We start from the raw sequence: 27347 nt of genomic DNA, 5'->3' as shown, positions 1-27347 counted from the left end.
GGCTTTTTCAACACTGCACTTCACAAAGAGAAATAAGATCACTCTTTTGGACCATCCTGCGTGTTCCCCTCATCTAGATCCAATGGAGAACATTTGGGGATGGATTTACAAAAATGGACATGTCTTCTTTTTGCATACTGAATCTCTTTAGAAGTCCAAAATGTACATTCTGGACATTTTTCAACAGCTCTGTTAAATATAATCCTTAAATAAATACATAAAAATCCTTATTATCATTGTCATGCATTAATAGTGTAAACTGTAATGTGAAAAGTATGTGTAAGAGTTAGCTATGATGTGACTTATGAGTCACGTGTACAACTTGCGTCAAGACCTGTATGTCATTTCATGACCGAACACTAGAGGGCGCTGAGGGTTGTATTGTAAGCTCAGCTTTCTGAGGGAGCAGGAACAATGCCAACCACCTTCTCTTTCACGTCAGAGATGTCAGCGTCTCCATCCTACCCCAAAGTCAAATCAAATAACGCTCAGTCAGATGTGTTCATGTTTGTTACTGCATCAGCTGTCAGTGATGGGACACGTTATGGACACATCGCATCCGATGAGATGAGCGCGGCAGGTTGTACCTAATGTTGTGTCCAGGCCTGACACAGGAAACATCTTCCATCATGAGGATGACTCACTGGCTGTCATGTGTTTGCTTCCTCAGGTCCCAGCAAGTCCTTGTCTAGTGTGAGATTGTGAGCACCCTGTGAAAGAACAAGCGGCATGCTGCATGTTTGAGGGCCCGGTGCCACGCTGAGACCACAGAGGACGGCTGCAGCCATGCACGTGGACACTGTGTCGTTCATGTGGACTCTTCTGGTCTTTGGTGAGTCCTCCTTTGACTCTTTTTTGAAGGAACCTCACATTCTGTTCATCTGAGACGTCAGTGTTACTTAAACATATAGTGAAAGATCAAATGCCTGGTAACATAAAAGGTCTATTTGCTGCAAAGTTATTGAAGTCTTGCATAGATTTCAGCTTTTTGGAGCGTAGTAGCGAAAAAGGCAGCTGCACGCTTCCCTTTTCTAAAAATAGCTGCAGCTGGCAAGCTACTAATCAATGACACATCAGTGTCCTTTACTTTATTCTTCATTCACGTTTTTTCATTTGAATAATATCATTCGTTTCTAGGTATATTTGAAATGAAGCTGGCTAGTCTATCACTGTTTTTGATGTTTTTTCATTTTGGTTGAAATAAACGCCAGTTTATGCAAATTCAATTCAAGTGAAACTCCTCCCACGAAGGAAATGTATTTGCAATTTCCTGTTAGCATGTTAGTACGTCCAGTCCACATGATCCTTCATCTCTCCACCCAAACAGCGGCCATGTTGGACGGGGTGTGGCCTTCCCCCCCTGAGCCCACCATCCCAGACCGTGTCCTCGCTGTGGCGGGCTCATGCGTGCTGGTCCCCTGCTCCTTCACCCCCAGGACCTCTTCCCGCCCGACGTCTAGGAAGGAGCGTGTGGACGTGCGTGTGCGTTACCGAGCCGGCGGCGACTTCGTGTTCCGCCAATCCCACACGGCCTACGACAGCGAGGACACGCAACAAGTCAGCGGGGACTTCCGGGGCCGCATGTCTCTCACAGGTCAGGTTTTGGAGGGAGACTGCTCGTTAAAGATGGACAGGGTCAGCGTGGACGACATGAGGGTGTACGAGGTGTCTCTGAAGACAAGTAGGGACTCATCTTGGGGGAGGGCAACGTCCTTCACCCTGGTTGTAGTGGGTGAGTATCACATTTATTATTCTACTTCTGCACGCTCCGCCATGCAGGCGCTGTTCACGTGATGAGGCGTTCAAGTGCACTTGATAACTCCAACTCATTTGTGTTCATGTACCCCACGTTGGGAGTCTAGAATACAGAGCTGGGGTGTCCAAACCTTTTCCAGTGAGGGCCACATAGTGAAAAATGAAAGACTGAGTTTGATCATACTGGTGAAAAAGCCTGTTAGCATTAGTGTCACTCGTTTGCTCTTTTTCCCTCATTTTGGATGTTTTTGTATTATTTTCCAAATATTTCAGATTTCTTCTTAAATAATCTTCATAAATTGTCATCTTGTACAATAGTATGTGGGCTTTATTCCCATCATATTTTATCTTTTACCCCATTCAGCTTCCAACTTGATTTAGTTTAGTTTGACAGAATGTTAGCATTTCAGAAAGAACATCTTTATACTTTATGCGACTACAAAGATGTTATTTTTCTTCATAATATTACAATGTCATTCTCATAAAATGATGACTTTATTACTGCCCATTTTCCCATGTTTGCTCTTTTTTAAGTAGTTTTCTTGTTGAATTCTATTTTTAGAAGGTGCCGCCCAGCCCCAAGGCCACGAATGGCCACAACTCTGTCACATGTAGAAGCGCTTTTACTAGCATTAGCGTAATGTTTCTGTTTTCATTTATGACTTTATTGACTCATTGGGGCAAGAGCGATTGAGCCCCAGGAGTTCTGCCAAGCAACAAGCGACCAATCATGTTGTCTTTGCTTTTTGTGGGAAGGGAAGTCCTGTGGAGACATACATGACCAGTATGAACAAGTCAAGGAGTGCCAGCGCTTGGTGGATAGGACAATCGGATCAATAGAATGTGCGTTTTAGCGAACGAAATGGGCTCATGGGTCCTCTCCCCACTGATAGCCACCCCCGAGGCTCCCGTTATCAGCGGCGTGTCGTCAGCCATGGAGGGACAGGAGGTCACCTTGAACTGCAGCGTCAGCTACCACTGCCCCGCCACACCTCCGACCCTCAACTGGCGGTGGGCGCGGGGCGTGCATCCGCTCGGGGCTCAGGAGGTCCGGACTCTCGACCCTGATGCCCCCTCGCCGGTGTTGCAGGCCTCGCTGTCCTTCAGGGTGTCACACCGGGTCAAGGCCGTCCTGCGATGTGAGCTGAGCTACACGGGAAGCAAAACGGTGGTCGCCGTCAAGGATCTGCATGTGACATGTAAGGGATGCATCGTTACATCAGGGGCAAGTGAAGAACTGCCCCAGGAGGTTCGGTTGAGTTTCATTCATATGCATTTTATATTCAATACAGAGTTGTGATTAAATAGCACACATTCATAGAGTAATTCTTTTGACTTCTTGTTACTGCCGGCTCTCCCTGTCCTTTTGGGGCAGGGATGATTGTCTCCCCCCCAATCTGCCTCCCAACAATGACAATCAGATGAGTTCTGTTGCTGTGCTGTGCTACATGAAATGTGATTAGCGAGGCTTCTTTACTTTTCACACATTGAATATTTTCACTTCCTGCTTCACAGTTCCACCCAAAGACGTGACTGTTCAGGTGCACACCCTGATCGTGCAGGAGGGGGGCAGCGCCATGCTGGCCTGCTCATGTAAAGCCGACCCGCCGGCATCAGACTACCGCTGGTCCTACAGCCGACGTGGCCGCACAGTGCACCTGGGCCAGCGCACGCGCACCATCCGCTTGTACAACGTGACGCGGGACACGGCGGTCCGCTGCTTGGCGGAGAACCCGCTCGGCCGCGCCGAGTCTCAGACCAGCATTCTCAACGTTCAGTGTAATTCCCTCTGCTTTGCTTGGATGCTTTGAGGAAATCCTCAGCTGCCATGAGGCCGGTTTAGCAGTATGCTAGCATGCTAACAAGTTAGATCTATTTCAGCATGTCAGCTTTGTCATTTACTGTAAGGTGAAAAAGATTATTATTCATAGCAACTTCAACAGAACTTTTCACAACTTTTCTACTGGTGTTTTTAGTTTTATTTCAACTTTCTTCTTAAATCATCTTCAAACCATCTTCAGCCCTTTTCTTCCCTCAATATTATGACTTTATTCCCGTAATATTACCACTTTATTCCCATAATATTATGACTTTATTCCCGTAATATTACTTTATTCCCGTAATATTACCACTTTATTCCCATAACATTATGACTTTATTCCCGTAATATTACCACTTTATTCCCGTAATATTACCACTTTATTCCCATATTATGACTTTATTCCCGTAATATTACCACTTTATTCCTATAACATTATGACTTCATTCCCATAATATTATCACTTTAAAAAATTGTTAATATTTCAACTTTATGACATTAAAATTGGGTCATCATCATATTATTCTTGTACAATCAGGGCTTTCTTCTCTTAATATTTTGACTTTATTCTTGTAAAATGACTGCTGCTTTTCCATTTTTGCTGTTTTTCTCCCCTTTAAATGATATTTGTAGCCTTACCAGGACATACCAGGCTGGAATGACAGTGTTTTTAGTACTTCAGAGGTTGTGTGCTCCAAGCCTCCTACTTCCCATCAGCTTTGAATGCAGCATAAATTGTACTGCGCCAACAGAGAAATAACTAAAGGCTAGTTTGCGGCTCTCTCCTCTAGATAAGCCAGTCATCCAGAGGACGTCTTCGGTGTGCGTCGTCGAGCGGGAGCAGGAGGTGTCGTGCCGCTGCTCGGTTGACTCCAACCCGCGACCCACCTTCACCTGGTTCATCAATGGCACAGCCCCGCCCCCGCACTACAACGTGTCTCTCACGGCCGACATGCTCACGTCGACTCTGAGAGGCCGTGTGGACGGGCCCCAGACGCTCACCTGCTTGGCGCTCAACGCCCTCGGGAACGATTCGCTGATGCTCTTGCAGGGCGGACAAGGACCAGGTCCACATCCTACAAAAATACTCCCATTCTTGGAAAATGGGAGCATAATCACTGCATTTGTCTGCGCAGATATGCTCCTGCTGTTACGCGTTGCTGTCCCCGCTGCGGCCATCTTGGCGACCGCCGTCCTCTCTGTGCTGGTTTTCTTCTACTGCAGGAAGAAGGCTGGGAAGTAAGAGAAGATTTCTTTTAAGGCTAGCACACCTGCAAGGCGGGCCTGACCCACTCGCGTCTTCCCAGACACGTCCTGACCGGTCATCCTGCTGCGGGCTTCCCAGGAGGATCGGGCCTCTATCAGGAGCACGTGCCCCTCTACATCAACTGCATGGAGGTCACCCACGTGTACACCAACGGCAGCTACCAGCTGGTCTACCAGAACTGCACGCCTCACTTTGTGCACACCGAGCAGGTGCTCAGCTGTCTCTCGCCGCCACGATGCTAAAATTCGCTTCAAACATTCAAGAAAGCATTTAGCATGGCCACAGTTTCACCCCGGAACGGACTATTCCTGTTTCCACTATTTTCATTTCATTTCAAATCCTTCATTTGTTGACTAGATTTGTGTGTGTTCAGGTCCGTCCAATGGGCAGAAGAGGCGGCGAGCGGCAGCGAGGGTGTCGGGGTGGACGTGTCAACGCAGCAGAGACCACCAGGGAGGCTCAGGGCGCTGATCCCGAGTCAGCCATCTACCTGGAGGTCCTCTAGTCTATACTCTGAGTGAGCCATGAGCCCTCACATGCCCCCGTCGTCCACTTGACGTGATAGAAGAGATGAAGGTGACAGATGGCATTTCTCTGTGTAGCCTCTCTAGTCTCATGCAAATGGCCTTTGTGAAGATATTTTATGTTCCCCCGGAGGCGGGAAGAGATAAAAGGCATTATTACATTTGTCAGCAAAGCTCCCTGGACATCCCTGGTCCTCATTATTATAATTATTATCATGTAATCAGATGGACACCACTTCACTGAAATAAATCAGCACACTTAAATAAAGTAAAGAAAAAAATAAAGAGGATGAATTCATGTACTCACAGTTTCAAATGAAAGCGATTGTCTATTTGTAAATATCATGTGTTCCTGGACAGAAACAGTCACACACGTGTGGTTCTACCATCCGGATGCGTGAGTGTAGACGACGTTTCCATTCATTGCTCTCATGTTTGTGAGTCTGTCCTGCTTTCTGAAGTTTCATGTAGCACTTTCTGGCTTCTCTGTGGTTTCTGCACACTGATAACAAATCATCTACAGAGTCATCATTTAAAAAACACGGCCTTTTGCAGTGTGGTTAATCTATTCACTGACCAAATGTTAACGTAGCGCAAATACATGTATCATTCCTATTCATTCATAATGTAACATAGATTGGGTGGATTATTGGTGAACGATAGATAATGTGTCATCTTGAATAAATAGATGCAATACCAAAGTTTGGCCAGCTAGTAGCGGTAATTACCGTAATAATCGCAATTAAGTTGCAGAAGAAGAAGCGATCTTATTTTTGATTGGACAGACATACCGGAAGTTGTGACAATGCAGACATTGGTTTTCGGTGGGAAAACAAGTTCGACACTGTGTGCAATTTGTAAACTATATATCTATAGTCCGCGGCAATTATTCCCAAAGAAAAGAAAATAGTAGTTTTACAATTTACGTCACTTGAAGTATTTAGGTTTATTGGGGGTGAAAGTACACTCACCCTATTGTTTGCTAGTATGCTAACACGGTAGCGAGAAACCATATTGATCTATTTTTCGGTCAAAGTACTATTTTTATGGCGATCTAGGTCTTGTGAGTGACTGTAGTGCTTAACGAGAAAACACGCGCTCGCTTAATTTACGCACACGGGTTCATTAACCAGCGTCAACAACAACATGCCCGAAATCAAACTACAGCACGTCGTGTCGTGCAGCACGGAGGACAATGTAAGTTGTTAAGTTGCTCCCTGTTGGAAGAAGCCTTTAAATGTGTTTGCTGTGCTGTGCCCTCCTTGTGTCATGCAGACTCACAAAGCAGACAACCTGCTGAGCTCGGACACGTATAGAAAGTGGAAAGCGGCCAGAGCCGGAGAGAAGCAAACTTCAGTCATCTTGCAGGTGTGTGTCTTTCCCGCCTTCCCGCTTCATATTTGGACAAACATTGGCCGTTATCTTATTTTCACGTCACGGATCATAGCTCTTACAAAGCATCGCATCACATTTCGTGCCACCCTCATAGTTGCAGTGTATCTTGGCATTGTTATGAAATGCAGTGATGCATTATAGTTATGTTGCTATACAAACATCCATGGAAAATATGATTAGAGCATTCATTTTAATGCCTCATACAACTAAAGGTACCTTTGTTTGGAGCTACTGAAACGGAGAGCCCTGTGATGGCACCACCACCATCATAAGGCTTTATGTTCATGAAACAAATTTGTTTGGGAGTTTGGGAGACAAGACATCATTTGTAGTAAAGTTAGTACGTGCCCCATGTACCCCGTGGGACAAAAAGCAGCTCCCAATTAACGGCATTGCTTGTTTGTTTTAAAAACAAAATGACACTGCCCTAAAAAGTCGCATTTGGAGTCCAAAGAACAGCTGCCACAAAGCGTGTAAAGAAAGATGCAAGAAAAGTGGAAGATCAATAGGTTTGATAATGGATTGGCGTGTCAAGATGTCAAAGTGAAGCCATTGAGGTTTTACAGACTAGCATTGATTCTCACGGTGGCTCAGTGCGGGTGTTGGCAACCTTACGTGACACAGCACACACGTGGGGTTCGCTGCCGCACGCCAATGGGTTTTTGTCATCGGCTTTGAAAGGCATTTATCGGCCCATGCCGATCATGTGTTTGTTTGTTTTTTAAATGCAAATCGACCGATGCTAATTGGTGGCCGATCGATGGGATCATCCCTATTAAAAATAGATCTGATCATTTCAAGAAGTCTCCAGCCAAAGGTGGGCAAATCAAGCGCTCCTTTTCTGTGACGTGCTGCAGCTGCAACCAGCCTGTCGTCACTTCCTCGTGTCTCCTGAGCTAGCTGGTAAAACAATCACGGCGTTGATCGTGCGGGACTTTCTTGCTGTGTCAGAGGAAGACATTTGGCGTGCCGTTTGCACTCAATGCTAACATTCCGCAAGGAGGAGAAAAAAACATGTCTGATTTTTTTTTTATAGCCTTGCTTATCCGATCTGGTACCGATCTTTTTTTCTTTTGTTGTCCAAGCTTTTGTTCCAAACATGAATTTGTGGAATATTGCCAAATGAAGTCACTATTCCAATAAAAGATCCATTAAAAGATAACATTGGAAAAAATGGGCATGCAAAATACTTGACATGGTTATTGATCCATTTGTGGCGTGACTTACAATATATGACTTTATTCAATGGGATAGTAATTTCTTGACGGCCCCTAGTATATGCAACCAGCGGTTAGAGCAGCACTTCCCGTGCGAGCTCCCCGCACCATGACACAGCAGTCTGGGCGCAGTGAGCGGTGAATACTGCTAATCACTGTTATCAATCACATCTGCCTTTAGTTTGAGAAGGAGGAGCAGGTGCATAGCATGGACATTGGCAATGAAGGCTCGGCTTTCGTGGAGGTTCTGGTGGGGAATTCCTCGTCCATCAGAGAGCAGGACTACGAGGTAGAAAGACAAAGCGCGCGTGTCTCGCCCTAAGGATCTGTATTTGTTGTTGCTCCTCGTATAAGCTGGCTGTGTTTCTTCAGGTGTTGCTGGTCACGTCGTCCTTCATGTCGCCCACAGAGAGCCGTAACGGCACCAACATGAACAGGGTGCGCTTCTTCGGTCCCGGCCAGCTGCAGAAGAGCACGGCGCAGGGGAAGTGGGACCGGGTAAAGATTGTCTGCAGCCAGCCGTACAGTAAAGTGAGGCTCGGAGCGTCACGCATCACGCCACGCTTGTCTACTGTATGACCTTTACTGTAGGGGTGTCCAAGATGCGGCCTGCAGCTGCTTTTTTATTGGCCCAATTTTATGAGATAATGATGAGGTAAAACATCATAATGATGAGCTAAAAGTATGTGCTGTGGTTACTGTATGAGACACAAACAGTGCATGTGCTGCCTTCTTCACTGGAGCACTTGGTGTCTCATTAGGACCTTTTATCTCTATAAATATGAATTTTTATGACTCATAATTGACTGTGCTATCACCCGATTATGACTTATCCCCAAATGTTGACTATTTATCTCATAATTTCTACTTTTTATCTCCTAATCTCAATAATTAAGACTTTTTATGCCATAATTATGACTTTCTTATCTCATCATTTAGACTTTTTATGTCATTATTATGACTTAGCATTAGTATATTTCTTTATTTTTTCCTTGTAAGATTTCTGGTTTATTCTCATAATGGCTGCCATTTCTTGTTTTTCCTAAAGTAGGATGCTAGTGTTTGTTCCAAAGAAGCCGTGTGTTATTGAAACTGAAGTAGATGATGCGTGTTTGTCTCAGAACATTGCATACGGACTGGCCTTCGTCAAGTTCCATTCACCTCCGGACAAAAACGATCCTCCGGTGACGTCCCCGGTAAGAAAGTCTCATGTTTTCCCCATCTGAAAGAAAAGCCTTCTGATGACATTACTGTTGTTGTCTCTGGCTGTCTAGAAGCTGACTAAGCTGGGTCAGTTCAGGGTGAAAGAAGACGCTCCCTCGTCCGGCACCAACCTCCAGCCCGGCAGTCTGTTTTTCAGCCGGGACATTGCGGCCAAGTCCAGCACCTCTCCAAAAGGCAAGTGCATTCAGCTTCATAAAGCTTTCGTCACGTTGCAAAGTAACATGGCACCAGGGCGCCCATTGGAATCTAGGACCAAGCTTTGTCCTTTCTCCTCCTCCTACCATCTTCCTGTGCCCTTTCTCTCTAGTGTCTCCTCCAAGTAACAAGCTGAGCTACGCCACTGCCGCCTTGCAGGCCTCTGGCCCCGCCTCCTCCTCATTTTCCAGCTCTGCCTCGCCACAGGTCAGTGACATCATCATCATCATCATCATCCCACCGTGCAGCATGACCATGATCATCTGCACAGCAGAAAAGCTGTTGGCTTGCGACTAGTAGTGTTTTAGTTGGTGTCACCATTTCTCATTTCAACCTCAGGTACCCTACATGAGCAACCTTCCAGCCTTATGTACGGTACATGTTTGAAATGTACTATTTATTTTAGCAGCAGACTGTTACACCCACGGTGTAAGAAGGAGAGGTTCCGCAGGTCCTTCATACCGACCGCTGTCAGGCTCTACAACACCTGCACCATGTTGTAGTCACTATGTATTCTTTACACTGTATTCTTCACTTGCGTATCTTGCTTGCTGCTGTAACAAGTGAATTTCCCCGCTGTGGGATAAATAAAGTACAAATTCAATACAATACAATACAATTTATGTATACGGCATAAATCCTTTGCTATTAATGTCAAGAGGAGAAGAATGCAATTTATACTGGATACAACTTTATGGAGTATTTTATGAAAAGAAATGTACTACAGTACTACACCGGCATCCAGTATCATTAAAAAAAACCCTGAAATGAGCAGGATAGGAATCCTGCAGTAAATACTACATATGCGTCCAAATGTACAGTAATCCCTCGTTGTGGCGCTTCATTGGATGCAGACCCGACCGTCACAAGTCATTCTACGCAAAGTAGGATTCCTTATTCAGAAATGAAATATTTTGTTCATTAGAGCATAGAAATCCTTCATTACACTTTTTAGCATTATTAGAGCCCTCTAGACATGAAATAACACCCCTATAGCCACCTTTACAGTCCTATTATCCAATATAGTAGACATAATAAGAGGGAAAAAAAAGACAGAAAACCTGTTTACCACCTTCTAAATACACTTTTTAACATGATTAGAGCCCTCTAGACATGAAATAACACCCCTATAGTCACCTTTACACTCCTATTAACCAATATAGTAGACATAATAAGAGACAATAAGACATAGAAAACGTGTTTACCACCTTCTAAATATGCTTTTTTAACATGATTAGAGCCCTCTAGACATGAAATAACACTCCTATAGTCACCTTTACACTCCTATTACCCAATATAGTAGACATAATAAGACTAACATAGACGCACACGTTAGCATTATTGATGGAAATTTTGGCTCTTTTGCTTCGGCTCTCTAAAAAGAGCCAGCTCTTCAGATCGTCAGATTGTTTTGTTGTCTTTAATGAATGACCAAATGCATGTGTATTGTGTAACATGATTTACTAGTGTGTCAAATATGATTGATGTAAACTTCAATGAACAACTACACAAATATGATCAAATATTATAAAATACAAAAACAAATTAGACAAATTAGGTCAACTTGGGTCAAATCTCTTCATGCAAAAATTTCTTACAACTGAATCAGCTCTGAGAGCGCCACACCTAGTTTAACCTCGCCCCTCCCCCTGCTCCGTGTGTCGTTCATTTCAAAGAGCCGGCTCTTAGAGCCAATTTGTTCGCGACCGGCACACCACTAGTGATCATTGGCAGCAGAGTTCCTGCGGTGGCTGGTGTCTCATCAATGTAACGTTACTGACCGCTAGCGACCAGTGTAGAATATCACTGTAATAGCGACCCCCGATGCAGTCCAGTGGCTTAATTCTCAAGCAAAGAACGCACACATTCGCACAGGAGTACTCCCTACACTAACACCTAGCTAAACACAGTCTACTCTAGCTAGATATTACAATACTCATGATGTTATATTTGTGTTTTACTTCATCTAGCCACTTCTGTGCATCAAAATGCTTCATTTAGGCTAAGAATGCGTCAAGTTTAATTAAATATGCAAATGTTTTGGCTCATAATAGACCGTAGTCAACCACAAAACAGCAATAATTTATGTACTGACTGTAGTCACCTTATTCCCATAATTAAGAAACCTCCTTGGTGGAGGTAATCACTTCTTCTCACTTGTTTGCTGCACAGCCGCCTGCAAAGAGAAAGTTTGAGTTCAGCAAAGAGCGCCAGTCCGCCCCCGGCGCCCCTCCTGCCAAGAAAAGCAGCCCTGGCAGCTCTCCTGAGTTCAAACATGCGACGCCCAAGCTCAAGCGCAGCACGCTGAGTCCCAGCACTCCCAAAGGTACTGCCCCCACCTGGCGTGGTCACATTGTTAGCACAGCCTAACTTGAACTTACATTTTCTAACCTTTGCAGCCTCACCATCCAAGGCAGCCGCCTCTGCCGAAAAGAAGTGGGCCAGTTTGCCTAAACCCAAACAGCAGAAAGCCACCAAAGCGCAGAATCCGGACCAAGTTCCTTTCAAGCGCATCATGGAGGGGGTGGTGTTTGTCCTCAGCGGCTTCCAGAATCCCTTCAGAGGCGAGCTGAGGGAGAAGGCGCTGGAAATGGGAGCCAAATACAGACCGGACTGGACGCCCGACTCAACACACCTCATGTAAGCATCTGGAAATAATCATTAATAGTACAGTAGTCCCTCCTTTATGGCCCCACCGTGATAAGTGAAATTGTTACGAATGGTAGCGGCTGTCAAGTGCGTGACTTCTAATATGCAGAGACGAGGCGGCAGCTTGCAAACAAAAACTTTAATGTTGCACAATAGAAACGAACAAAGAGCGACAAAGGAAAAAGGGCTCTGTGAACAGGGTACAAGTAGGTGACAGCACCGATACGGAGATGAGGAACAAGGGTACCAAAAGCAATGAAGCAGCACCAGCGTACGACGGCGCTGGCCTTTTAACAGCCACTGGTAATTGTCCACAGCTGTGCGGCAACCAGGAGTAAAGCGTCTGCCGCTTCCTCCCAGCAGGAAGTTCAGGTGGCCAAAATAAGAGCGCACGACAGGAGGCGCTTGCTTCTGTCCTGCAGAACGTAACAGAAATTATGCCAAGTAGGATTCGTTTTTTTATAAATAGAATACTTTAACAGTTGGAGCATTTAAAAAATGTTTACACCCCTCTAAATATGTTTTTAACATGATTAGCGCCCTCTAGACATTAAATAACATCCTCATAGTCACCTTTACACTCCTATTACACAATATAGTAGACATAATAAGAGAAAATAAGACATAGAAAACCTGTTTACCACCTTTTATAAATACGGGTTTTAACATGATTAGAGCCCTCGAGACATGGAATAACACCCCTATAGTTACTATAGGTTCCTAATTGTGAAGCCTTAGTTTGACGCTCCCAATTCTTCCCTCGTGCTCCTCTGCTAGCAGCAGCATGCAAAAACACTCCAGAAAACTCCTCTTCGTTTGGTTCACTTTACTTGCAAAACAAACAACATTCTATTGTGACAAAAATACGAAACAACAGTTTGTAAAGACAAAAAAGAGAGTGAGAGTGAGAGTGACAGGGAGAGGGAGAGGGAGAGAGAGAGTTCAAAAAACTGTTTGGTTCAGCTCCCCTATTCCTAATGATTGCACTTTCAGGTTACATCACCTTATAAATACTTTCGGGTGAAAGCAATTAAAGATGTACATACATTACATAGGAAAGTCACAACATTTCTTCAATATTAGAATGCTATATGAAATAGTACACCTTAAACTAAACACACACAAAGTACAATGAATTAACTTTTAACTTACTGTATATATGAACTATCAACATTTCACTTGTAAATAATGTAAATAGCCCATTTTTAGCTGAATAAACCTAAAGCACCTTTTATCCTAATATCAATCAACTTAAAGAGTATTTAGGCTCCTACAGTTACCTTTACACACCTATTACCCAATATAGTAGACATAATAAGAGAAAATAAGACGTATTAGAGTATGGAAAACCTGTTTACTACCTTTTATAAATATGGGTTTTGACATGATTAGAGCTCTCTAGACATAAAATAACACCCCTATAGACACCTATACACTCCTATTAAGAGATGAGATAAGATAACATATGCCTTTATTAATCCCACAAGCGAAAATTTCAGGTTTATCGCAGTGAAAGTAGAACAGCACACAAGAGCAAATAAAGTGCAAAAACAAGGTAATAGAGATCAGAAGTTCTATACACTATATATAGCTGTAGACATGTTTATTGCATGGTTATTATACTGAATTTTTTGGAGCAGTTTTTGGGCGAGAGGCGGGGTCCACCCTGGACTGGTGTCCAGGCAATGGCAGGGCACATCTAGACATTCACACTCACATTCATACCTATGGACAATTTAGTCTCTAATCAGCCTAATGCATGTTTTTGGAATGTGGGAGGAAACCAGAGTACCCATCCACGCACGCATGGAGGATGCAGAATATTGCCAGATGAACTTGTGAGCGTGGCTACGTAAGCAAGACCTTCATCAGAGGTGTAAAAGGGTTCCTTAAAGGGGGAAAGGTGTCTGTCCTTGCTTTCATGGCATTGAAAATGAACATAGCTCTTTGCTTTTGGAGTGTTCACATCCAGTCAGGTTAGAAGAAGGTGCGATGGACTCTCCGCTACTGCACACAAGAACATTTTTCTTCTGCAATCTAATCTGTGTGTGTGTCTCTCTCTCTGCTCTCATTAATGTCCAGCTGTGCCTTCACCAACACCCCCAAGTACAGCCAGGTCAAGTCAGCAGGGGGCATCATCGTGCACAAGGAGTGGGTGATGGACTGCCATAAAAGGAAACAGAAAATCTCCTACAAACGGTAAAGTGGGTGTGCAAAGACCTGACACTCGTTGAAGTGAAGTGAAAATGTACACTTGTATGCAGGATGACATGTAGCATGATGTAACGCTTCAAGCTCCATGTTGCTGAAAGAATATTTTTAAAAAAAGATCCATTCAAATTAGGGCTGTTAACATTATGGTGAACGGAGGCACACACAGCTCACACGATCTAATAACTTTATTTCCACCTTAACACATCAACAGCAGTGCCCTTCCAACACCAAACGTCTATCTCCATCCGTTCGTCCTGGGAGCAACACTTCCTCATTCTCGAGGTGCATTCACGGACACACCGACCATCACAACATCGTCATGTCAGCTGACTACTGTGAAAAGTAGTGGAAAAGTTTAGCCTGCAATTTGTTGAACGCTTTTCTTATTAGACGAGAACGAGTGTCAAGTTTCCAGGTGATTATGACGCCATGGCGCTGGGGGCTTTCATAATGGCAAGTAGCTACCCCGCACGTCCAACAGCAGATGAAACTGGGAAAAAGTGTCACATGATGCAGACTTTACATTGCAGGAAAGAGTCCTCACCCACACTTGCCCCCCTCCTCTCTTCTTGTTGCCGCTCTTGTGTGCCGTGTCGAGTGTGCAGCTTTGATAATGGCTCCTTTATTTACCAGCCACATCTGCTATGCTTAATTAAAGCCCCCACTTACATTGATGGCCCACGAGCGCCCAAATGTGTGCGCAAAGCCGGGGAGGGCGGTGTAAAACCTGCTAAGCTAACGGAATCTACACGTGAAAAGACCGCTGCGGGACTTCCCAGAGCAGCTCATTGGTCCTCTCATAGAAAACATCCATGCACAGATGTTTAGCTCGCCTTAAAGCTCGGTGTGACAACTCCTATAGTTTTTCTAACATTGGTGGAGTATATCTAGTAGCTTGGCGCATCAAACATCTTCTGGGTGTTTGACTTTTACTTGATTCCATCTGCATCAGTGCTGCCGTTTTACCCGGCCTGAGTTGAGGAATGGATAGTCGGGCCAGCCGATGGGAGAAACAACCAGTGACCATGAGCCCTTGAATGATGTGCCACCAGGAATATGTGTGATAGAAACCCCTCCATGCTGATGAAGGAAAAGCATGGATCCATCCAGGTCATTGTATTGTCGGGGCATTGATCAGATGGAACCTGGACTGTTCAGGTTGTCTGAGAAGACGTTTGGCCTCTCATCCCAGCAGGCTTCATCAGCTCATGCTCAAAGACTAGATAGGATGGCTGTAGTTGCGTATCTTGCTTGCTGCTGTAACAAGTGAATTTCCCCGCTGTGGGACTAATAAAGTACAATCCTAGTCTGAGAGGTTCCAATGGATTTATTTTGTAAGGAAGGAGGCAGGTCCAGACAGGAATGCTTTTGCTCTTTTGTGGCGTCAAATGATTGTTGTAGCATACAACAATGTTAGCATCCCATTCAGATGTAGTGATGGTCATGGACCCACCTGAAACCAAGGTGGCTGGGCCTTGTTTACTTGTTAGAGACTAAATGATGGAATCTTTTAGAAAAGCAGTGTATGTGGGAGAAAGGTGGTGTCTTTTCAGACATGGCTTCTCAACCTTAACGTAGATGGCTTCCCTCGCTACAGACTACATTGTATGTGACATACGGCACCTATGACATTAGTGCTGAGTTACCTCTTGGAGATACACGCTGATGAGCATGAAAGCTACGCACACACAGTAAGGCTTACTCAAATCACTGTTAGCTTGTTCCCACAGTGAAAGAGAGAAGACAGACTTAGGGGGAGGGGCGTTAAAGATGGTTCTTGAGAAAGAAGCTACCATGGAGTCTGTTCCAGGTTAGTTCCTGCACTCTAGCAGCAAATGTAGTCCCCTGCACTCCAGATGATGGGGATCAATTATGTCATAAGATTACAGTGGAGGTGAATACGGGCTTGGCTTGGATCTGAAATGTCTGCATGTATTCCAGTCATACAATCCCCACCATGACCTCAAATCATGTCTTTATCAGCTGTGAAGCAGGCAATATGATTCTTCAGCCACCAGAGAGTCAAGCTCACGTTTGGGTTTAGTTGGACCACACCCAGTCTTTCTGCCCAACACCGTCACGTGACCACAAGTGAGCTTTGACATCAAGCCAACGTAATATCTGAACGACATTCTCCTGGTATTTTCTTGTCTTCTACTCCCAAAATGTAATTCCACTTAGCGTAGGTCTAGACGAGCCGTGGAAAGACGAAGACCATGGGCTCTTTCTTCTTCTATGCTTTGGTGTGTCATGTGGGTCTGTAGGTGATCTTGTGTATTGCATCCTTCTCTTCCTGTGTAGATGCAAATATTTACTGATCCGGCACAGTGCGGACGAGCTTGTCTTTCAACCCTCCAAAGAAAATAAAAAATCCCAAGAATGTTCCTAGATGGACAGGGCCCGAAACGTGACAAGATTTATCCTTGCAGTGATAATAAATTCATTCATTCATAACACAGCAAATGAAAAAGGGTCACTCTGTGCATTGCTTTCACCTTGGCGCGCGTATTCCATAGAACGGCATGAAGGGAGTGAGCCCTCTCATACAGTCATACAATCTCTTTGTCCTGGTGGGTGGAGGCTGGGGCGCTAGCATACACACAGAGTGCAGAAGAGTGTAACATCGTTTTGGCGTTGATATTAGAAATCTCTGTTTTCAGCATGATTATTTCCAGAAGATGCCACTTCACTCACAGCATCGTTTTTTTAAACTGTAATAATGGTTTGGAGTTCATGAGAAAGTGGAAAGGAAACTCTCTTTGACCGCGTGATGATTTTTGAGCAAGTATGTTGCACAACACAGCAGCAACCAGCAACCAATGTTGTGATAGTGGTAAGGAGCATGCAGAGCTACATAAGTTGAGGGCGCTGGATGCTGATCGGTCATCATACTTCCACTGCAGCTACTGCCATCTTGTGGTGTTCAGAACAAACTGTCAGAGGTTGCCTACAGCCACAGCTGCTAATGCCAGTGTGTTTTGAGCCGCTGCTCTTGTACAGTAGACTTGGCACTCTGTGACAAAAGGAGACGGTGACAGAAGGAGCGGTTCGTTGAACACAGTTGGCTCCCATCTCCGTGTGGTCCACAGTGAGTTTGGCTGTGAGACACATCATTGAGGCATTGCATTGTCACTATTGTTACGCCCAAGAACTACCTTACCGGCGTAGTGACACCTCGCCTCACCACAGCATAGAAAACCACAAAACCTTGTTGGAGCTTTGTGGAGGTGTTTTCATAGGTGCGTCCCATTACATGCAATTATTAGCTGCCCCTGTTTACCTGTTTTTATATCTTTAGAACAGTGGTCCCCAACCACCACAGAAAAAAAATAATTTCCTTTTTTTTTATATGTTTTATTTTGAAAAGTGGCCAGATTCTCTCTGTTACATCCGTCTCATTTGACGCATGTCCATTGTGCGTGTGCTAACTTTATCTCATGCCACACAGATAGACTACTACTGTATTTTTACCATTTTTCTTTCACCTCATATTTGGTCTCAAATGCTGATACTATGTGGGAATGCATGAAGGTAAGTTTTGAGTTTTGATGACTTATTGAGTGCTAATGTGCATGTATGTCTCAATTTAATTCATGCTAGCGCACTGCCTTTTACCACACACGTCAAACATCGATGTAATAATCTTTCTGGAAAAACTTGGCTGGAACTTGAACTGGTGGATGGTGGGTCGACATTCATTTTGTGTCTTAGTTTTACACAATACATAATAAATAAGATAAATTAGATCGCTATAATGTACGAACCCCTCCCCCTTCGGTCCGCGGGAGATTTGTGGGAACACACGCCGGTCCGTGGGTCAAAAAACGTTGGGGACCACTACTTTAGAACACCTGTGTGTTCATGTCTCACATAAGGATTGTGGAGGATGGGCAACATTCCAAAAAACCTGCATTTTCCTTTAAGAGTGATATTGCGCGCATGTAAACATGCACGTGTTGGGATTCATCCTTGCGTCCATGAACCACATCTCCACAGTGCTGTCAGCACTCATGCCTCTACTGTAAGTGAACTGTGTTATTCCTGCTTCCATAACCTTCATGCAGAGCAAAGTTTTACCCCAACAAAATAAAACTGCGCCTGATGGGAGTGAGATGTATTGTTTTTGTGTGTGTGTCCCCTGCAGGTATTTGATGGATGGCGCAGAGTTGAGCTCAGAGAGTGAAATGGAGGCAGACGAGCAGAGCGAGGAGGAAATCAGCACAAAGGTAGGGTTTTTTGTTGTTGTTTTTTTTTTTTTTTTTAATTTTAACATGTGATGTCGGCACTTTGTCACTTGGCTCTCTCAGGCTCCGCCCCCAATACCCTCATGTTTCCTCTCTTTGCAGACTCCACCTAAGCCTCAGAGGCAGGTCACCCCTAAAAAACAGGCGGAGGAGAGGCAAGAAGACGAGTATGCCGCCTCCACTGATGTTGATGATGAGCCAGGTTGGTGACACATGACATCGCGTACTCCAAACGCTAATCACTTCTTTAATTGCTGCTTGTTTGGACTTCTTAGCTTCTTCTGTGCTTCTTTGTGTTTAGTGCTAATTAGCAGGTGCTTGCATGCAGATGCTCAGGAAAAGTTTCCTTTAAGTCACCAGTAATACAGCATTCACTAATTAGTAATACAACACATTAATACAGTGTTCGCTAATTAGTAATACAGCATATTAATACAGCGTTCACTAATTAGTAATACAACACATTAATACAGCGTTCACTAATTAGTAACACAACACATTAATACAGCGTTCACTAATTAGTAATACAGCATATTAATACAGCGCTCACTAATTAGTAATACAACATATTAATACAGCATTCACTAATTATTAAGTATTCTTTTTAGCTTTTTTCTTTTGCGTTATTTTAAGATATATTTTATAATAATAAAAATTATTATATATAAATAATAATAATTGCTAAATAAAATATTGTACCATTTTTATATATTTAACTTTTTTTGACAATAAAAAATAACCAGTGAAAATCCATTGAAATGAATTGTATTTACACTACAGGCCAAAGTTTGGACACCCCCTCTCATTCAATGTATTTTCTTGATTTCCATGGCTGTTTCCATTGTAGATTCTCCAAACTGTGAACACATGTGGAAGGATGTGAAGTAACTGTAAATACTGTATGTCTTCTATTTTAGACATATATTTGATGTCTTCTAGTTGTTTTTTTGATAGCGCTGCACACCCTTGATGTTCTCCCAATGAGCTTCATGAGGTAGTCACCTGAAAGGGTTTTCGTGTGACAGGTGTGCCTTGTCAGGGTTACTTTCCTTATTAACGGGGGGTTAGGACCGTGGGCTTGTATGGGGTGTGTCCCAGCTATTGGCCTGTACTGTATATGCAGTCAGTATGTATTTTTACATCGTCTGTTTTTATCATGGCCATTTGCATATAGTCCAAAATGTTCTGAAGAGTGATAAGATGAATGGCAGTGATTTGCAAAGTCCCTCTTTGCCATGAAAATGAACTCAATCCCAGGAAAACATTTCCACAGCATTTCAGTCCTGCTGCGAAAGGAGCAGCTGACATCATGTTAGTGAGTCTCATCTCCTCTCATTCTCATGAACATTGTGGAGGTGAGAGTGTTGACAAGGACAAAGGCTGGAGATGATGACTGAGTGACAGTAACAGACTGGAAGCTTGATAAAGGATGGCGGTGCTTGAAATCTTTGTTTTTCTCTGTTAACCGTGGAAACACGTGCCATCATCACAGCACCTCATTCAAGCATGTATCAGTTGTTGTGAAAGAAAGTCCAGCAGGTGTCTGGACTGTTTCTGAAAGTTGATTTAGCTGTGGTGTGGGGGCACCGGCAGAAAATGAGTAGAAGAGTAGCGCATAGGTATGAATGCTGCGAGTTTGTTTGGTCAAATAACAAGCAAGCGCTGCTCTCTGAAAGTGTCGTTGCTCATGGGAAGCGATCGCTCGAAAGGTGGGCGGGTAATGTCGGCTTTATCAAACACTCACAGAAGATCAGACTCTGTGTTGGGAGGTTGCCACGGCCTGATGGCTGTGACAAGGCTTGTGCATGATTCTCATTTCTATGTTAATGCCAGGCCACAAGTAAAGTGGCGGGCGTGTGGCTGAGGAGGTGCAATGCAAACATGTGCCAGAGGAAAGTGTTTTAATTAGCCCTCCACGGCGCCTGTCACCAGCCGCCTCGCAGCCTTTGAACCACTGAGGCGTTGCTGTTAAGTGCACACTCACCCTGATAAGACCAGCGCCTTTATTAATTCTCAGCCATGACGCATGCTTCCTTGCTCAAAGATTAGCCTGAATATGGAAGCTGTGTGATAAATGGTAGTCCTTTATGACTTGTCACTCAATGTCTTGATAAATAAACGCTTGCTTTCACAGACGCTGATGACGATTCAGCTGCAGACACGGAGGACGAGCTGCAGAGGTAAACCACAAAGCCTGAAAGTCATCTGCACTGTTGGATCTTCAGGAGCTTCTAAGTAGAGATTCCAAATGCAAAAAGAAGACAGGGGAGTGAGACAAAAAAGAAGCATTCAAGTGAAAGAGGCTGATCAAAAGACCATAGCTCAAAAAAAACCCAGAAACCCCCAACATAGGAGTGATAGTAATGAGTAGCTGTGCCATTCTTGTTGGCTTTCCAGGAGGCTAGTGGGAATGTTGCTCCACTGTCTGGAACTCATGTCCATTTTTGTAAATCCATCCCCAAATGTTCTCCATTGGATCTAGATGAGAGGAACACGCAGGATGGTCCGAAAGAAGAGATTATTCCTCTTTGAAGTACAGCGTTGTCCTGTTGAAAAAGCCAGTCATTACCACACGGACCAGGGCCTTCAGTCACGAGGGATGCCCCCTGCCACATCTGCCATTTGACGCCCCTGCGCGACCTGAAGCTGAAGGTGGAAAACATGAAGGTGGACAACATGTCAGGTGGGATCTCCTTGTCATGCCAGTAACGTTGGAAGCGTAACGTTGGAAGCCATCAGGAGCGTCAAGGGAGAATAAAACTTTCTTCCACCTTTCAATGTCCCATGTTTGGTGCTCTCCTGCTAATTCCAAACCTTGAAGGAGACCAGGCCTTTAAAGATGTTGTTTCTTCTCTGTCAGATGGCGTCTGATGGTTATCTCTGTCTTACTGCGTCCAACCTCAGCAGCAATGGTGCGCTGCGAGAGCAAGGCCTCGCTAATGCAGCTCAACAATCAAGGACAGAAAGCTTTTTTGCCTTTGCCATCAAGACGACACTAAATCACATTCAATCCACATTTTGACCAACATTTTGCCTTTTAAAGGCTGTGCTCTTCCACTTCTGATCAACAGCCTATTTCACTTGAAAGCTTCTTGTTCGTCTCACTCCCATTTCTTCTTTTTGCATTTTCAAGCCCCACTTAGAACCTCCTTAAGATGCAACGGGGCAAAATGTACATTCTTGACATTTTCCAGCTGCTTTTAACATTTTGATGAGTGTTCCTGACAAACACTGACAAAGGAGAACAGTGCATCTTTGCAAGCATTTTTATGACGGCATGTCTTGGCCCGGGATACTACATCTTGACTTGTATTCAAGCTGTACACTGACTACTCTGTACAGTATTGTCCCTTGCAAAGATAGAATACAATGCTTGCTGAGGTGTTAGGGCTGTATTCCCTTTGGTGAGCTGCTGTACAAACATTACCTCACTAAATATATCTTCCATGTTTGTGGTAAAAAGTTTATAAAGGTCTTATCTGCCGTGCTTTTATTTATGAGCGACCACAGCAATGTGATGCCAGCATTGTGATATTTCTTATTTCGCAGATATTTACCTTACTTGTCTCATCCGGCAGGCTCCTGAGACCGCGCTTAGCGACGCATTCTTGTCTGCTGCGGTCAGATTTATGACTCAACTTGCTGTTTGTTTGGAGCGTGCAATGACAAGCACCTTCTGGCTTACATAGGCAAACAAGTGTCGTCACCAAGAGTGTCCCAAACCTTTTATTGGTAGGAAGATGAAGTCTAACACTTACTCTTTTATTTGGTACACTGTCCTTCAATGCCCACATTAGCATCATTAGCTGTAGAATGTAAAGAATGGTCAGAGATGTCTGATATCAGTGGTAGTACTGCTGCACAATTGTCCCATTGGATCTCATGAGGCTGTGCAGCCTTCATCAATAATAGAATACTAGAATGGTACTCAGTAGAGCGCTCCTAAACAATGACAGATCGTGGAAAAGAGGAGGAAAACAAGTCATAGGATGTTTTTAACAACACAGTAGGTCCCCGCTTTTTCATGGGGGTTCCTTTTCAGACCCACCACTCAATGGCCAAAATCCGTGACTAATTGACACGGCCATAAAAATGTCTATTTTTGACATACGGCTCCCTCCTCCCCCGACAAAACCTCATGCTAGCTTGAAAATGATGTTCTCTTCCAATTTCCAGTCAGCATTTGCAATAAAAAGAAATAAAAGTGTTGATTAGATTAGATTCAGCTTCAGAAGCCTCCCCCGCTTCTCTCTTCAATTGCTGTCGTTCAAGTGTGACAAGATCCAGCTTTAATCTCTAAATATGCCTCATACACTTCTTAATGACATTTCTAGTATAAAATGTAGAGCTATTCAGCACTAATCAATGATAATGGAAGGTGATCAATCAACACTTGGAATGGTGTCACACAGCAGCTCCTTTGGTGCGTTCAAGGACCACCGAACACACTGCGAAATCTCCACGCTTAAGGAAAAGCATTATTAGGGACATGAACATGTAAAAACTTTCCAACAGCTTTTATTGATCATGTATTTATCAATTATTACACACTACCCACACACCTATTTTTGGAGGAACAAAAAACTTTTTGGACCAAAAAGTGCAAATATGCAGCACTGTGAATGTGTGGGGTCTCCGTCCTGGCTGCTCAGTAACACATGCACGTCTTAAAGTCAGCCAGCATCATTTAGTGTCACATGTACGGCAGTTAACTTGTTTTGACACTTTGAGGAAGACATGTTGTCTTTGTGGGTACATCAGAGTGGAGACGAAGAACAGACAGAAGAAAGTGGCGGCCAGCAAGGCACCAAAGGAGGAGGATCCTTACAGCGGCTCAACAGACGAGAACACGGACGCCGAGGAAGAGCAGGATCATCTCATCCCAGAACTTCCTGGTACCTTTGTATCTTTTGTGTCCTGCCATGGTGAGGTGCTACTTTTTCCTCTTGTGACGTTCCTTCATTTCTTCCAGACTACCTGAAAGGGAAGCACTTTTTCCTCTATGGGAAATTCCCTGACAGCGAGCGGCGACTCCTGACGCGCTACATTGTTGCCTTCAACGGGTTAGAAAGACCTCACACGGGGCTCCGTTTACCAGCAGTCACGCGTTGGTCGGCTCCTGGTGGCTTCATGGGTTTGTGTTGTGTTTGTGTGTCTGGCAGCACGCTGGAGGACTACATGTCAGACAAGGTGCACTTTGTGGTGACCAGCCAAGGATGGCACGACTCCTTCGAGGATGTGAGTTAGCAGCCTTTCCTCATCACTACATGAATCCACCCCAAGCGTTTCTCAAGGGATGTAACATAGAGAAGGATATCCAAGTCCCTTGAGGGGAAGTGGATGCACTAAGGTGCGGTAGGGATGTAAATCTCAACAATTAGTGCCTAACACTTAGGAGTGCGCCTGAACGCCTCACGGCGCAAGGGGAACGGAGCAGAAAGGAGACAGAGCATGAAGTTGTTCATTTGCTGTGTGTGCACAATATGAACAAATAAGTACGTTTGATGATGATGATTTTGTGTTTCATCTTCAAGATGTCATTTATATTGGTGTTCCAGTCCCTACAGCGGCGAAAAGCTGTCACTAAGCGGGGATTCCCCTGAAAATGGTTGGTTGTATGTGTTGTTGTACTTCAGATACTGCTTTATCATGATTGTTAAACTTTCCCCTTCAATTTGGTATGAAATGAATATGCAGAGCTAAACCATAGCCATTGTGAGTCCATTAAAAAAAATAATAAAATAAATAAGTGAAGGGGAAATTCAATCCATTCAAAGGGAAGGATGCCAGCATGGAGCTGGAATAAAAGACATGTAGGATGATGACTTATGTAAAGTATTTTTTAGGGCTGGGAATCTATGGCCACCTCATGATTCCATAAACATGAAACAGATGAATTGACTTCCATGATCTTTGAATCATTTGAAGGTTCCATCTACCAACATTATTGCCATTGCACACAACCAGCAGGAAAAGTCAAGAGCGCCAGGAGCAAGAAGAATAACCTGCCCTTGTTGACAAGAATACATGAATAGGCCACAAGGAATCAACATACCTCAGCAACATATGGCTCTCATTCATTCCACATGAGGTGCTAGCCTCCAGTCATCAGTAAGGAAGTACGCCGTTACGGTGACATTATGGTGCCTATTCTGGGTTGGGTGGAAAATAGTTATCACCTGGCAGTTTTTCCTCCTGGTTGGGGTGGAAACATGTTATGTGTTTTCTCGTATTGGTCGTGTTCCCAAAATATTTGAAGCTTGTCTGCCAAAGCCTGCATGTCGTCCAGCTCTTGTCCAGCTAATTTTTACCTTCAACCACGTGAAAGCCAAAGTGCTTCCAGACGCTCGATGTAAATCCAGCGGGTGCGGTTCGGAGTCTATGCTCATCCGTTCAGGCAGCGTCTTACACTTAGGTGCACCACCATAAACTGTCCAGGCGGCACTTCTGCTTTCCGTCTTTTTGTTCCGTTCTTTTTTTTGTTCTGTCAGCCAAGTTCTAGCCGTTTGTATGATTTACTTCATTTGTCACTAACTTTTTCATGTCATAAAATGACCATGCGCAAATGAGATGAAATTGCCATCAGATGGTGTTTTATACACAACAGACGCCAATGAAGTATTCCATGGTGTAGCACGCCACACACACAGCTAGCAAGTAGCGCACCTCCTAGCCTCCCCCCACTTGGGACAAAGAGAGTGATTGGCTGACAGGAGGGTTCACTCCCTCCGTTCATTCTCCTATAGAACGGACACGACCAGGTGTTGGGACAGCATCTTGTCATCCAGCCTGTTTGGTAGAGAGAGGATGAGCCAAACACGCATGCACCTGTGGATATCCCTTCCTTTTTATTTAGCATGACATTCATTGCTTTATTGATACTATGTGGGGATGCGTGCGTAAAGGTAAGATGACTTCATGAGCTAATTGAGTGCTAATGTGCATGTTTCTTCTCTGAGAAACCAAGTCCAGGCTGGTACTGGTGGGTGATGACTCTGTATTCATTTAGTGCTTTTCATTTGATGTTGTTCCTGTCTTACATTTACACAATACATCATCAACAACGTCAATGAGGTGGCTATAATGTATGTACTGTATGTTGAAAATCTTTCCCGGTGACGAGCTAGTGTGCTGCTGATGCTATTTACATCCTACATGCTATTTACAGAATTTACATCATTCTGGTCTTCAACATGCTAAGCGACAGCATGAGCAACAATCGTTCCACCGGGACCCCAGGCTGTTTAAGAGCTGGGCTGCCGAGCATCTGCTAGCCTTGCGATACAAGTGCATGTCTCTATGATTCATTAATCTAAGGACTTATGGCTGATTCCTAGCCATCCAGGAGGCTGATACCATGCAGCCCTAAGGTGTGGTGACTTCAGCGTGGTAGTCTAATGCTTTTTAGCCATCAAAGGATTGTGGTGGTGAGGACATACTGCAGCGTTTGAAGCTCTACCTTTTTTCTTCTTGCAGGCTCTGATGGACAACGGCAACCTGAACTTTGTCAAACCAGCTTGGATTTACAGCATCAATGAGCGCCAGAAGCTGCTGCCCTACCAGCCATACACTGTGGTGCCCTGAAGGCACCCCCATGGCACCTGCAGGCAGCCATCATCTTTTGTTTGTTTTACATAACTAGGGACAGACATTCTATTCATGACCTGCAGGTGTTTTCTTGATCCACCGAAGTCACATGGTTTTCTTATTTTGTTGAGTCTTTTTCGACTCGCGGCTACCAGGGGTCTCTGTCTGGAAGGAAGTCCTGGCTGTGTTGTGGTTGCTGGCGGTGCTGATGAGATGAGCTCATGCAAGCAGGCTCGCCTTTATGAGGCTGCTGCAGTCCGGCAAGACGTCCAGTTACTTGGGGACGAGTCTTTCTGTCCTTGAAAGCCCCGTAGCACTGTGTGTGCATGGTTTGGGGTTGTTTTTAGTTGTAGTAAATGTGATGATGTGAGGCTGTTGGTGTCTGAGGGCAACACTGCTTTGGTTTGGTCTTAATAAACAGAATAGACTTTGAGAAGTTGCTTATTTTCTCATGTCGTCGTCTTTGATTGCAGCTCTCGCCGTCTCTTACTTCACTTCCACCCAACTGCTTCCAGACACTCGATTAGGTACACTAGCTAGATCTGATACGACATTGCCTGCATCTTTTACCCTTTTCCGATTTTGAATCAACATTTGCAATAAAAGTGAATGTCGTAATTAGGGATGTATCGACCTGATATTGCCATGAAAATGTAATACCAGTATGGGCTTTTTCCAATAATGAAAACGGCTAATAAAGTGCTGTTTATATAATGTACAGTATACTGTAGGCCTATGGGCTCCTGTACTTCCGTCATCTACGTGGAAATACTTGGTCACGCCCTGCGTTATTCCTCGCAGTCAGAACTGGGCTTGATATGTTGAAGCCACCGACTCACTCACTCAGCAGCTTGTAGCGGCGCCAACACGGTCTGGTCGTCTCTGTTGTCGGTTGACATTTTTACCCACGTGAAGGGTCACCGAATGTGGAGATGCGATTCACAACCCGACAGGAGTGGAGGTAGGCGGCACCAATCAGTTTACTCTCCCCTCAACTCAACAAGCACCAACTCTTTAGCAATAGCTAAGTAGCGACAACAACCTCATGACCTGCAAACACTTGATACTTTATTCATCTCCAAGAGAAATGTTTAAAACAATATTGTGGGGCACCACATGACATGATGTGTGACGTTCAACATATCGGAAATTGAGAGTTGGACAATATCTGTACTTGTAATTCTTACATTAGGTTCAGCTCCAGAACCCTCCTCCCTCTCTTCAGTTGCCATTGTTCACTCTCGACACAATGCAGGT

General features: G+C 44.3%; 1 protein-coding gene across 14 annotated transcripts in view; it reads left to right on the top strand.

Moving 5' to 3' along the window:
• Positions 1 to 26500, top strand: part of xrcc1 (X-ray repair complementing defective repair in Chinese hamster cells 1) — a 48042-nt gene extending 21542 nt beyond the window's left edge. For 2 of the 14 annotated variants that reach the window (XR_008571961.1, XR_008571963.1), the window contains 9 exons: positions 671 to 832; positions 1328 to 1732; positions 2649 to 2954; positions 3271 to 3534; positions 4366 to 4641; positions 4711 to 4813; positions 4882 to 5050; positions 5215 to 5417; positions 6641 to 6733. Coding sequence is in view for 10 of the 14 variants with exons in the window: in XM_054781089.1 (XP_054637064.1) it covers positions 6512 to 6562; positions 6641 to 6733; positions 8159 to 8266; positions 8350 to 8508; positions 9099 to 9173; positions 9252 to 9375; positions 9509 to 9603; positions 11569 to 11722; positions 11796 to 12036; positions 14128 to 14244; positions 18404 to 18485; positions 18606 to 18705; positions 20638 to 20683; positions 23265 to 23398; positions 23476 to 23741; positions 25980 to 26087 (1953 nt within the window). In the remaining 4 variants the exon portion in view is untranslated. Of the gene's footprint in view, positions 1 to 341; positions 581 to 670; positions 833 to 1327; positions 1733 to 2648; positions 2955 to 3270; positions 3535 to 4365; positions 4642 to 4710; positions 4814 to 4881; positions 5051 to 5214; positions 5418 to 6134; positions 6563 to 6634; positions 6734 to 8158; positions 8267 to 8349; positions 8509 to 9098; positions 9174 to 9251; positions 9376 to 9508; positions 9604 to 11568; positions 11723 to 11795; positions 12037 to 14127; positions 14245 to 18403; positions 18486 to 18605; positions 18706 to 20637; positions 20684 to 23264; positions 23399 to 23475; positions 23742 to 24037 lie in introns of those variants that run through there. The other 12 variants (XR_008571960.1, XM_054781092.1, XM_054781096.1 and 9 more) reach the window with 12 other exon arrangements.
• Positions 26501 to 27347: the final 847 nt, after the last annotated feature.

The sequence above is a fragment of the Dunckerocampus dactyliophorus genome, chromosome 7, assembly GCF_027744805.1.
Source record: "Dunckerocampus dactyliophorus isolate RoL2022-P2 chromosome 7, RoL_Ddac_1.1, whole genome shotgun sequence".
Classification (NCBI taxonomy): domain Eukaryota; kingdom Metazoa; phylum Chordata; class Actinopteri; order Syngnathiformes; family Syngnathidae; genus Dunckerocampus; species Dunckerocampus dactyliophorus.
The sequence above is the reverse complement of the archived record's forward strand: the minus strand, read 5'-3'. Positions and strand labels throughout refer to the sequence as shown.